This window comes from Pseudorca crassidens, chromosome 17 (genome assembly GCF_039906515.1).
Source record: "Pseudorca crassidens isolate mPseCra1 chromosome 17, mPseCra1.hap1, whole genome shotgun sequence".
NCBI classification, from domain to species: Eukaryota; Metazoa; Chordata; class Mammalia; order Artiodactyla; family Delphinidae; genus Pseudorca; species Pseudorca crassidens.
Genome location: NC_090312.1, coordinates 61,990,691 through 62,004,331, shown reverse-complemented (window position 1 = coordinate 62,004,331; position 13,641 = coordinate 61,990,691). Strand labels below are relative to the sequence as shown.

Here is a 13,641-nt window from a genome sequence, read left to right as displayed (position 1 = left end):
TATTGACACTAAAAAATACAATTATATCTTCTTAGAAAATCCAATCAATGGAATCTTTACACCATATTTATTTGATACCCACAATCATTCACTTAAAAATATCTCTACTGGGGACTTCTCTGGTGGTGCAGTGGTTGAGAATCTGCCTGCCAGTGCAGGGGGCACAGGTTCGATCCCTGGTCCGGGAAGATCCCACATGTCACGGGGCAACTAAGCTTGTGTGTCACACCTACTGAGCCCGCGCTCTAGAGCCCAAGAGCTACAACTACTGAGCCTGCATGTCACAACTACTGAAGCCCTCACGCCTAAAGCCTGTGCTCTGCAACATGAGAAGCCACTGCAATGAGAAGCCTGTGCACCACAACGAAGAGTAGCCCCTGCTTGCCGCAGCTAGAGAAAGCCCATGAGCAGCAACGAAGACCCAAGGTAGCCAAAAAATTTAAAAAATATATCAATACATGCTCATACAACACAAGAAATATAGCCAATATTTTATAATAACTATAATTTATTTATTTTCTTTTATTTATTTTTGGCTGAGTTGTGCCTTTGTTACTGCACGCGGGCTTTCTCTAGTTGCAGTGAGCGGGGGCTACTCTTTGTTGTGGTACGTGGGCTTCACATTGCGGTGGCTTCTCCCGTTGCAGAGCACGGGGCTCTACGCGTGCAGGCTTCATTAGCTGTGGCTCGAGAGCTCTAGAGCGCATCCTCAGTAGTTGTGGCGCACGGGCTTAGTTGCTCCGCGGCATGTGGGATCTTCCCGGACTAGGACTCAATCCCGTGTTCCCTGCATTGGAAGGCGGATTCTTAACCACTGCACCACCAGGGAAGCCCTATAATAACTACAAATGGAGTATAATCTTAAAAAATTGTGAATCACTCTGTTGTACATTTGAGTATTGTAAATCAACTATACTTCAATTAAAAGAAAAATCTAATGGGACTTCCCTGGCGATCCAGTGGTTAAGACTCCGTGCTTCCACGGCAGGGGGCACCGGTTGGATCCCTGGTTGGGGAACTAAGATCCCGCATGCCATGCAGCCAAAAAAAAGAAGGAAGAAAGATCTCATTAAAAAAATACATGAACACACAGATGGAAAATCTACATTATTCCTTTATTTCCATTCTACTTCCCCACAGAGTTTTATAATATTTATACTCAGAAGTCTATTATCAATTTAAATTTAATTTAAAAAATTTCTATGACCCTAAATGTTATCAAATATCCTGAAATGAGTTACCATTATAATTATTAGTGCATATTTGGTCAAAGGAACATAAATATATTGATATTAAATATGACATAAACATTTATTGGAAATACATTCCTTAATTAGCTGAGTTTTTTTCAACTAATTAATGTGCCAAGAATTTGTTTTCTAGGGAATTCCCTGGCAGTCCAGTGGTTAGGACTCGGTGCTTCCACTGCAGGGAGCATGGGTTCGATCCCTGGTCGGGGAAATAAGATCCCCACAAGCCGAGCAGTGCAACCAAAAAAACATTGTTTTCTATAGTGAAAATGTTCTTCTTTTTTTGAATACGTACTGAGGACATTTGTTCACAAAAAAATATGGATGATGGGAATAGAAAGGGTTTTGTTTCAACTACATCACAAAATTCTTTAAACTCCTTCCAAGATATGTGCAAAAAACCCCTAGTGATCTATCGTTGAAAATTATTTTTAATGATCAACTGACACTTCAATTAGGGCCTTCTTGAGTTTTGATGAAAGTAAAAGCTGGAATCTATTAGAGCTGCAAAAGCGTAGCTACCAAATAATTATGACATTTACTTCCTCTATTTGTCTCTGGTGCTCTTTTTCCATCCTTGGGCAAGGTAAAACAGGAAGATCAGTGATGGGCGGACCGCTTGCCTCTTTTGGTGAAGTGGAAGAAAGGTTATTGTGAAAAGGGAGGTGGGAAAGGAAAACCAGCTTGAGAGGAACATTCTCCCGCAGTTCAGTTTTGAAAAACGAATGCATATGGAAGTTGAAAGCCTGACAGCTCATTATCTTAAAAAACCATCTATGTGCTCACATATCCCTTGGAAATTCTGTGTATACCTCCAGGGCTAAGCACACCCCAGTTTGAAGGGCACTGGACTAGACCTGAAAGTATTAAGTGTTTTCTTTGAAGCAGTTACATTCCAATCCTGAGATGTACCCTCAATCTTGAACACATGGGAGATACCCTAATCACCGCTTTGGGATGGTATGTTTCTTCTGTAAAGACCGATCTCATGATTGATATTGATTCTCTCAGCTTTAGTTTCAAAGTGTGGTATTTTCTGACCTTGACATGACCTTCAAATTCTGGGAGAAAGGAGTTACGTTATTCAGAATGTAAGCCTCCTATGACGTTATTGCCTGAAGTTATGTAGAAAGTCCTGCTTTAGTGTATTTCTTCATGACACTGTACCTTTATGGCCTGGCCAGCTTTCTGTCTTCCGTGTTTTCTCACCTGGTCCTTCTGAAGGTAATTGGTTTGCATTTGCAAATTTATGAAAAAGGTGGGTTAGTGTGGAATCTATGGCTACTGAATAGAGCCTAGTTAATCAGCCTAGCAGGAACATGAATCTGTGAATCAAACAGTATCTGTAAACTAAATATTTGGGATGGAACTCCTACAAAAATCAGTATTCTATATGTGGTTTTAATAATTCAGTTTTCAATAAAAATAAATGTCGACCTCCTCCCCTACTCCATAGTTCTCATCCCTTGAAGCCTATATAAAAATTCATATTGTAAAAAGAATCTATTTTTGTGCAACTCATATATACAAAGGAGGCATTTTACTTTTTACTTCCTCTCTCTGAGAATAGAGTGAACTAACTCGTTTTTGTGATTAATTAGAATATAGACACTGCAATCACAAAAGGGTTAGCTATCATTAAATTTAGAATTTAAAAGCATAACTTCAGGGACTTCCCTGGTGGCACAGTGGTTAAGAATCCACCGGCAAACGCAGGGGACACAGGTTCAAGCCCTGGTCTGCAAAGATCCCACACGCTGCAGAGCAACTAAGCCTGTGCGCCACAACTACTGAGCCTGCGGTCTAGAGCCCGTGAGCCACAACTACTGAGCCTGCGCTCTACAGCCCGTGCTCCACAACAAGAGAAGCCACCACAATGAGAAGCCCGCGAACCGCAACGAAGAGTAGCCGCCGCTCTCCGCAACTAGAGAAAGCCCATGCACAGCAACGAACACCCCATGCAGCCAAAAAAAAAAAAAAAAGGATAACGTCACAGATAAAGTGGTTTTGTGTGAATTTTTAATGACGTAGTAGTTGAAATTGGAATTTTTATGCACTAGCTTTAATTTAAAAAAATTGCAAAACAACCTTTCTACAACTACATATTTTATGGAAATGCCTTACATTGTATAACATGCAAATATTATCAACACTTAAAACCTACCATAACATATTTCTATTCTACTAGTTTATTCAGTAAAAATCTGTTTTAGTCTTTTGTTGAAAGTTCAAGGTTGTGTGTACCTAGTGCCTGTCAATCTGCACATTCATATATTGATTCATTTAACAAATCCTTCCTGATTGTATGCTATGTCATAGTCACTGTTTCTAGATGCTGGAAATACAATATTGAGCAAACCCAGAAATGGTCCTTTCTTGCATGGAGCTATCAGTCTGTTGGCGGAGTATGCAGTAATCAAATAATTATACACATTTAAAAACTGCAATTTTGGACTTCCCTGGCAGTCCAGTGGTTAAGACACTGCACTCCCAATGCAGGGGGCACGGGTTTGATCTCTGGCTGGGGAACTAAGACCCCGCAAGCTGCAGGGTGTGGCAAAAAAAAAAAAATATATATATATATATATATATATATATATACAAAAATAAAAACTGCAATTTTGACATGTTTAAAAACGGCTGTTGCCACAAGTGCTGTGAAGGAGAGGAAAAAGTGCTGGGAGAATCTGCAACAGGATATTTGAATGTTGGGGAGTGTGGGTGGTCAGAGAAAGCTGCCCTGAGGAAGTGATGTAAGAATGAATGTGGGGGGACTTCCCTGTTGGCACAGTGGTTTAAGAATCCAATGCAGGGGATACGGGTTCCAGCCCTGGTCTGGGAAAATCCCACATGCCACGGAGCAACTAAGTCCGTGCGCCACAACTACCGAGCCTGTGTTCTAGAGCCCGCGAGCCACAACTACTGAGCCCGCGTGCTGCAACTACTGAAGCCCACGCGCCTAGAGCCCGTGCTGCGCAACAAGAGAAGCCACAGCAATAAGAAGCCCACGCACTGCAATGAAGAGTAGCCCCTGCTCACCACAACTAGAGTAAGCCCACATGCAGCAACAAAGACCCAATGCACCCAGAAAAATCAATCAATTTATAAAAAAAAAAAGAATGAATGTGGGTTCATTAGAAAAAGGGAAGGAAGAGCGTTATAGACAGGGAACAGTTAAAAGGCCAGACAGGGCTCAAAGCAAACCTGAAGGACAGAAGGAGGCTAGCTTCTGGAGGAGAGGGTTAGAGGAAGAAGGAGAGCCTGAAGAGGTGGAAGGCAGCCAGACTTGCTGGGCTCTGCAGGGCTTTAAAGTGTTTTGATATGTAGACCAACAGAAAATTAAAACTTTTGTAGGGTTTTAATGTGGGTGGGGTGATAAAATCAGATTGGCATTTTAAAAAGATTACTGGCTTCACAGTAAGAATGGATTAGAGGGCAGGGCTAGAATGTATGGTTTAGTGAGATAGATGCTACCCTGAACATATGCATGTAAACACAAGCTTTTGAAATATAAATCATGTTTTAAAGGGATTTAGAATTTTCTAAGAAAAGAATCACTGGTTTTTATCTTTTAAATCTTTGTGTTTATTTTTGGGGGCCAGGGCACAGTTGGTTCACGATACATGGAGAAAAAGAAGAAAGAACAGTATTTTCCAGAAGACCTGGGGAAAAACATATCATCAAAGTTAACTTTTTCCCCAAAACTGAAAACAGCTTTATTTTTTGGATTATATACTCAATATAAATTATAATATCAGTATAAGACAGTATGGAAAGTACATCCTTTTAAACTACTTTTTATGCTTGTAGTCACATACAAACGTATATATACGCTCTTGGGAGCATGGCTGTTTTGTTCAGTAACGAATATATGCCCAGTACTTAACAAAGTAGGTGCTCAGTAGCTATTAATTGCATTAATTATTGCTGTTATATCTGTTAATATACATATTGCTTTTTTCACTCAATAATAAGCCCTGGACTTACATAATATCACATCAACCTTTTTAAAGGCTCAATAATTCATTATAGGCATGCCATAAGGTATGTAAACAACCCCACACTGATGGAAGCTCAAGATTTTTAGGCTTATAAACACATCCCTGTGATTCAATGAGCATCCTGGCACAGACATTTTAATACTTGTCTAGGATAAATTCCTAGAACTGAAGTTGCTGAGTAAAAAGTTATATATACATTTTATACTTTGATACCTATAGCCAAATAGCCTGCCAGAAAAGTTGTTCCTATCCCCATTCTCAATTGTATTCATTTTCCTACACCTCTGATGGGTTAAAAAATTTCATCTCCTGGTGTTTTTAATGCACATTTCTCTGATTATTGGCCAGATCTGCACGTCTTTTCATAAGTTTACTAGCCACTTGTATTTTCTCTTCTGTGATTTTCTAATACATGTCCTTTGCACATTTCTTTTTCTTCTACTAGATATGTGTTTATCTTATTGATTTATGAGAGCCCTTTGGATATTAGTGATATTAAGCCTCTTTCTGTCATATATATCCCTATTTCTTTTTCCTAGTTCACTCCAAAAAAATCTTTATTACATCTTTGGAAAACAAAAGTTTTATAATTTATATAGTCAGTTCTGACAATCTTTTCCTTTAAGGTTTCTGGCCAATGTATTCTGCTTAGAACTAGGTCTTTCACTCCGCAGTATTATAAAAATACCTCCCTAATAACATTTTCTTTTGGTACTTTTTACACCTTTGAGAACATTTCTGGAGGGCAATCAGGTGATACTAATAGGACTTTATAAAATGTTCATTCCCTTTGCCAGAAATTCCCCTTTTAGAATTTATCCTAAAGGAATAAGATACAAAGTTTTAGTTTCAAGGATACTCACTAAAGAGTTATTTATAATGGCAAAAAACCCAAAACTGTAAACAATGAAATGTTCAACAATGCAAGACTGGTTAAATCAATTATGGTATATCTATATCCATTAAAATACAAAAAAATTTTAATCATATTAAAACATATTAAAAACTAAAAGCAGAAATATGCTAAGTCCAATTCATAAACACCAAAAAAACTTTTTGGCTAGGCACAAAAAAAGAAGACTGTATTTGCACAATAGTGGTTAGTTCTGGGCACTGATGACCTTTTTTCTTTTTCTTTTCTTCTATGAGAGTATTTGAACAATAAAAATATTTAAAATTTAGTGTAGCCTACAATTATGCAGATACAACATCGTGAAGTGTGTTATTTGTGTTTTAGTAGCCAAGGGGGCCTTAGACTAGAGAGCATTATCCTTGTCTTCAACTTGCAAAGGCAAATTTTGCCTCATCCAATAACTTAAGCAATAACAATAATTTAAGCAAGTGAATTAACCTTTTCGTACTTGGGTATTCTCATCTGTTGAATGAAGATAATAATACCTACCCCGATTTAACTCACAAGGAAGTTATGTAAATTGTAATTCACTGTAAGCAACATAGAAAATGGTGCTAATATTATTTATATTCAACTCCACGATTATCATTGTTTTTGCTTAAGCCTCTTTATTGAGGTATGATTGACATATGAAAAGCAGTACATATTTAATGTACACAATTTGATGAGTTTGGAGATAAGTATACACTTATGAAACCATTACCACTACCTATGCCATAAATGTATCCATCATCTCCCAAAGTTTCCTACAGCCCAGTCTGTTTACTGATTTTTTTTGTGATAAGGACACTTAAGATCTATCCGCTTCCCCAAATTTGAAGTGTACGGTACAGTATGGTTAACTATAGGCACTATGCTATACAGTAGATCTCTAAGACTATTCATCTTGTATAAGTGAAACTGTACCCTTTGACTAATACCTCTTATTTCCCTCTCCTCCCAGCCCTGGCAACCACCATTCCACCTTCTGCTTCTATGAGTTTGACTAGATTCCTCACATAGGTGGCATCACGTAGTATTTTTCCCTTTGTGTCTGGCTTATTTCACTTAGCATAATGTCCTCAAGGTCCATCCATGTTGCTGCAAATGGCAGGATTTCCTTCTTTTTAAGGAAAAAAAAGATGGAACCCATCGTGTGTTATATGATTATTGCTGCTTTTAATGTAAATGCAATGGAAATGGTAGGTCAATATCTTTAAAAAGAGTATTTTTAATTATCTAAGGGAAAGAAGAAACAGAAGAAAAAGGTGGCCTACCAAAACAGATTGCAAGGGAAGATGATTATCCAGTAAACATTTATTAATTGTCTACTTTGTGCTGGGTTGGTGCAGGGGTAGGGGAGAATAAGAGTGAATAATACAGAGTCTCTATTCGCAGGTACTTTATTCCGGTGGATGACTCATGTCAGTGCCACAGACGGAATCACAGACCATTGTCCCTAGAACCTAAAGAGGCAAAGTGCTGACAGAGGCAAAGTGCCTTTACCAAGGCAATAAAGGCAGTCAAGTTCGACTGTCAGAAATCAGCTGAACCAGGTCTAGGAGCTCAGCCTCATCACAGAGTTACAGTGGAAGAGTTATCAAGGTAACCTGCAGCAGTTCCACATAGCCTAAAGTGAAATTAGGGGACAAATTGGTTGGGGGTGCCCCATTCTGAAGGGGTTCCCCTGGTAAGCATAAGGGGGAATCCCCTTAAATATGGTAGAACCCCAACAGTAAATATAGGGGCTAGAGGGGAGAACAGATCCTGGCTTGCTGCTAGGAGGCTGGAAGGGGTGGGGGAATTCTTAAAAACTCCATTTACAGAACAGGAGATCCCCTTTTGTTACTCAAAGTTCCCTTGTACAGGGTATTCGTAGCCATTTGTGGATTACTATCCTCTTGAACTTTGTTTCTAATTTGATCTTCCTTCAGGGTTTAGAAGAAGACACCTGAGTATATATTTATACATATAAAATGATAAAAATATAAATACATACACACACATACACCACACACTCCCACTGTTTGGCTGTTAGGCGGTCAGTGGCCCTAGAATTTAAGTCATTTATTTGTACCACTTGAATCTAGTGTTGTTCATTCCTCATCGGTGCATGTTTAAACATAATTCCAGACAGAAGGTGATGTGAATTTTACAAAATACAAGGTAAGATATATGTCTGAGAAAAATACAGTTCGGACACAATTAACAACTTTATGGATTCAAGCATTTCTGGTGATTCTGGTGCTATCGGAATCAGCAAAAATAATAATACTAGCATAAACTTACATATTGCCTACTATGTACTAGGCATATACGATGAAAAGAAGCAAAGATATGAATTTAACAGTATGGGAATGAAAATAATCTTTAAAATTGAAATTTAAAAATTCTTAAGTACATTTTACTTCCCATCACCTTAACCCTAGATAAGCAATTAACTTCAGTAACTGTTCCCTCCTTTTATGGAGGAGGCAGTGGTGGTTAAAATTGAATAAATAGTGTATATATATTTATTTGCAAAGTGCCTGGAATTTTAAAAAATGCATTAAGGACAAAGCACAGTATTATTATAACATTCTTCCATATATTACATGGAAGCACATAATACATACAGCCAAGCAGGCAGAATCCTCTCATTTCTCCAACGTACAAATTAGGCCATCACAGATTCCACTGTCCTAAACTTTCCAACTAAAACAAAGCTGGACAAAATTTTTTAAAAACCCACAAACTGGGGCTCCCCTGGTGGCGCAGTGGTTGAGAGTCCGCCTGCCGATGCAGGGGACACTGGTTCGTACCCCGGTCCGGGAAGATCCCACATGCCGCGGAGCGGCTGGGCCCGTGAGCCATGGCCGCTGAGCCTGCGCATCTGGAGCCTGTGCTCCGCAATGGGAGAGGCCACAACAGTGAGAGGCCCGCGTACCGCAAAAAAAAAAAAAAAAAAAAAAAAAAAAATATATATATATATATATAAAGACAAATGGTATTTTATGTCTGGGAAAATCTGGCTTTTTTATTAAAGTTAATCTTGAAAAACATAGCATATTCCATATCCCACATGGTATATTCAAAGTTTTAAATATTATTTTAAAAGAAGAAATTTCTGAATCACAAGACTAGAGAACCTAAAAATTGTAACACATGCTCTTTATTAAACATACACAATTTTCATTAATATGTAATGTAGAAGATTAAAATCTCTAACACAGGATAATCTACAACTGTAGAGTTTGTATTTTTCCCCATGCACGTCCTGACATATATTAATGTAAGAAGTAACATATCATTTTTTCCCACTCAATAATTATCTTGAACATATTTTACATTAGTTTGTGATTAAAATTTAATATATATTTTTAAATTTTTAATTTACTGAGTTATTTTTAAGGTTACATACACTGTTTCATTTAGTCCTCTTATTATATTTCTTAAGAGAGTAAAAACTCCTCCATAGTTTGAAAATCTTTTAACCTGAAATATATTTGAATAAAAATAATTTAAGATTTCACACTTCTTGTTTTTTTTGCTTTTCCTTTTATTTTTTCTTCTTGTGTTTTTACAAGTTTGTTTCACATTTCAAAATAGTAAAATGAATCTAAGCACTTTAGATTTTGCTAAATTTAGCATATTAAAAAATTTTAAATAGGAGTATAAGGGCTCTAAGATGGAAAATCTTCTGAAAAACTTGACTACGATTATTATTGTAAGAGTTTCATTTCCAGCTCCATCTGTTCTTCTAATCATTCTAAATTCCAAATGCAGTGTAAACAGTTAAAAAAAAACAAGTCTTACAAATCAATTCTTGCCTTTACACACACGATCTTCGGAGTCGCACGCAGCGTCTGTATAAGCAGACTCCTCCCCACTCTTGGGGAAAACCCTGCCTAATATTTATAACGTTATGACATACTGTAATACTCACAAGGTGGTTGTAGAAGTATAAACACGACTGGAGTTATCTGATTGGCTGCTGGTGATGTAACACCCATGTCAATACTTCCCACTGAACGCACGTGTTCGACCTTTTATTTAAATTTCCATTTCATCACAGCAATAAGACACTCGGGGCGGTGCATTTTCTGTGAAATGATTATTGCCTTGGGCCTGAGGTGCTGCCTCGCACACACAATACATCAGACGAGGAGGTGTCCGTGGTTGCAACCTCCTCGCGTGAAAGGCACAGCCTGGTTCAGTCTTTGTGAAGGAACAAAATAAGTTCACTTCCTTGGGCACCGCCACCCACCCCCAGCAAATGACAAGGCTGGAGCGCAGCTCCCACCGCACAGTTATTTCCAAAGTCCCAGGTGAACTCGTGGCGAGAGAAGGAAAATGTGCTTCCCGGGCGCGGGTAGGTGCGTGCGGGCAGCGGGGAGACGGCCAGACCCTGACACTCGCCAGCTGTTAGTCCTCCGCGGAGCCCGGCCCCGGCCGCACACGCCCGCCCCCTCCCCGAGACCCCCAGCCCGCCGCCCGGCCTTTTGTCCCCCGCTCCTCGGCCGACTTCCTTCCCCGCGGCCGCACCCCCGCCCCCAGGCCGGAGGCGCGGCCCGGCCCCTTTCCCGGTCCCTTGGCGCCCCCACCCCACCCCAGCCCAGCCCCAAGCCCAGCCCCCCTCCCCCAGCTCGGCCCCCACCCTTTCCCCCTCCAGCGGTTACTGCTACCCCGGTGCATTGTGGGCGCACGGTCCGTTGTTCATTTGCCATTCGACCTCCGCCGGGGCCTGGTCGGACGGAAACGCTCCGCCGGCTTTATTGTCGGTTCGTTATGTGGCGGAGCCCGGCAGTTTAACGTGCTTCTTGCCCTCAGCGCCTCGGAAGCCGGCAGCGGGTTGGGACTCCTCGGCGCGCCGGAGGAAGGATATCTGTTTGGAGGGTCGGTTTGTGCGCGCGGCTTTAAAGAGGGGGCAGCGGAGGGTCTCCCCGCACTCCGCCTCTCAACTTCGAAGGCCCCACGCGCCCCGGCTCGCTGCTCACCTCTCCGCCGCCCGCCCCCTTCTCCGCGCGGGACGCTGCCCGGAGCGCAGCGGGGCGGGGGTGGAGGATTAGGAGGCGGCCGGAGGCGGCGGCCCGGCGGGAGGCGGCGGCGGCGGCGGCGGACGCGTGAGGCAGCCCCGGGGAGCGAGCGCGAGCCGGGCGGGAGGGCGAGGCCGAGCCCCGCGAGACCGGAACGCCCGGGGTGGGGGCGGGGGCGAAGCGGAGGGGGAGCGCGCGGGACGCGGCCCGAGGCCGGGCGCGAGCCGGGGCACCGGGCGGCGGCGGCGGCGGCGGCGCGCGCCATGTCGTTCAGTGAAATGAACCGCAGGACGCTGGCGTTCCGAGGAGGCGGGTTGGTCACCGGCGGCGGCGGCGGCGGCGGCTCCGCGAACAATAACGTTGGCGGGGAGGCCTCGGCTTGGCCCCAGCACCCCCAGCCAAGACAACCCCAGCCGCCAGCGCCGCAGCAGCTCAATGGGCGGGGGGCCGACGAGGAAGTGGAATTGGAGGGCCTGGAGCCCCAAGACCTGGAGGCCTCTGCCGGGGTGGCCGCCGCCGCCGAGGAAACCAAGGAGTTGCTGCTCCCCCAAGACGCGGGCGGCCCCACCTCGCTGGGCGGCGGTGGCGCAGGGGGCCCCCTGCTAGCGGAAAGGAACCGTCGGACTCTGGCCTTCCGAGGCGGCGGCGGCGGCGGGGGGCTCGGCAACAATGGCAGTAGCCGCGGCCGCCCCGAGACCTCGGCGTGGCCCCTGAGGCATTTCAATGGGCGAGGGCCCGCGGCCGTGGAGCTGGAGCTGGACGCGCTGGAGGGGAAGGAGTTGATGCCAGACGGCGCGTCCCTGAGCGACAGCACCGAGGACGAAGAGGAGGGGGCGAGCCTGGGCGACGGCAGCGGGGCGGAAGGCGGCAGCTGCAGCAGCAGCAGGCGGTCGGGCGGCGATGGCGGGGACGAAGCGGAGGGCAGCGGAGTGGGAGCTGGCGAAGGAGAGACTGTCCAGCACTTCCCGCTCGCGCGGCCCAAGTCCCTAATGCAGAAGCTCCAGTGCTCCTTTCAGACCTCCTGGCTCAAAGATTTTCCCTGGCTGCGCTATTCCAAGGATACTGGCCTTATGTCTTGCGGCTGGTGCCAGAAGACCCCCGAGGACGGGGTAAGCGGGGACCTGCCTCCTGTGGGGCACGACGAGCTTTCGCGAGGGACCCGCAACTACAAGAAAACCCTCCTTCTGAGGCACCACGTCTCTACCGAGCACAAACTCCACGAAGCCAACGCCCAGGTACGGTGTATTCTGCGTCTGCTTCGGGGGAAAGGTTTATCAGCTGATTACCCCGTTTTCCTGGGTGAAGACATCTTTCCTGTTGGGAGAGAGGTGTCGGGAGCTTACGCGTGGGGGGGTTAGAAAACCTGGGAACAAGTTTTCAAAAGTTACCGGGGGAGGGGGGAATAACAATTTTCTAATCGTAGCGCTGAATTTGTTTTAATTTTTTCATGACGCAGATTTCTTTGCCCATCAGATTGAATCAAAAGGAAAGTTTAATACGCGAGGTGGAAGGGTTTAACCCTGTAAGGTTAGCTTTGTGGGGTCAAAATGTTATTAGCTGTGGTTTTAGGAAAGCTGCTTTATGTTGGTAGTCTTTCAGCTTGCCGGTGGAAGTCAAATCTGGTAACTCTTTGAAGAATGAATTAAACAATTTTCTTAATCTTTGACGCAACCCCTTTTAGGAGAACATCCAGCGGAGAAAAATATTTTTTATCATATCAGGATAATGTGAAATATGAGAGCAGTATGTAAATGTAGGGGAAGCTACGTGCATAACTCCTTTTTCGTGGATTATTTTACTAAGTTCATCTCCATTAAACTTGTTGAACTTCTCTTTCCAAAGGCATACTTTTGGTAAATTGTGGTAGTTTTTGTTTCCTTCTACCCAGATTTTTGTGCTGAGATTTTCTGTAATCCCCCCTTTTCAAAAAGTTTCTTATAAATGCAGTTTACTTTAAACTTAGAATATTTGAGATGTTTAATGTAAAGTTACTTATACCAAGTAGTTGATTTGGACTGGTAGAGCATGTATTTACCGGATTCCTTAAAATCATAAGTTCTTAGTTATAAAACAAGCTATACTTTAGCTGTTCTTAGCTCTTGTTTTAATATTTCTAGTCTAAAGATAATAGTCTTACCATTTTGATAATCCTTTTTCAAGCCAAACAGATGTTGATCAGTGCTTCGAAGACTTTTAGACAACCTGTGGTGGTGGATGGAATTTATTCTTTTGTATTGCTAGCCATTGATTTTAGAAAGTCACCTTTCGGATATTAGTCCCTTTGTGTTTTTATTGGAGTGATCTTGCTGTTCAGAACACTTATACTGGAGTTAGTTAGGCACTATCCAATAACCCTGTAGCCCAGAAGTTTCTCAGAAGTTGAGGCTTTAACGTTAAAGCATAGGGTTGTTTTTCTCAGGGGGCAATGGCAACAGTTTTTGCACAAGTTTTAGTTGCCTAAGCCCTAGAAGGAAGGTCACTTA

At 43.0% G+C, this 13,641-nt stretch overlaps 1 protein-coding gene across 3 annotated transcripts in view; it reads left to right on the top strand.

Moving 5' to 3' along the window:
• The first annotated feature begins 10,383 nt into the window (after positions 1–10,383).
• Positions 10,384–13,641, top strand: part of ZBTB10 (zinc finger and BTB domain containing 10) — a 35,057-nt gene continuing 31,799 nt past the window's right edge. The window contains exon 1 of one of the 3 annotated variants that reach the window (XM_067711998.1): positions 10,384–10,494. In XM_067711998.1, coding sequence (XP_067568099.1) covers positions 10,399–10,494 — 96 coding nt within the window. In that variant the 5' untranslated portion in view covers positions 10,384–10,398. Of the gene's footprint in view, positions 10,495–11,368; positions 12,394–13,641 lie in introns of those variants that run through there. The other 2 variants (XM_067711997.1, XM_067711996.1) reach the window with 2 other exon arrangements.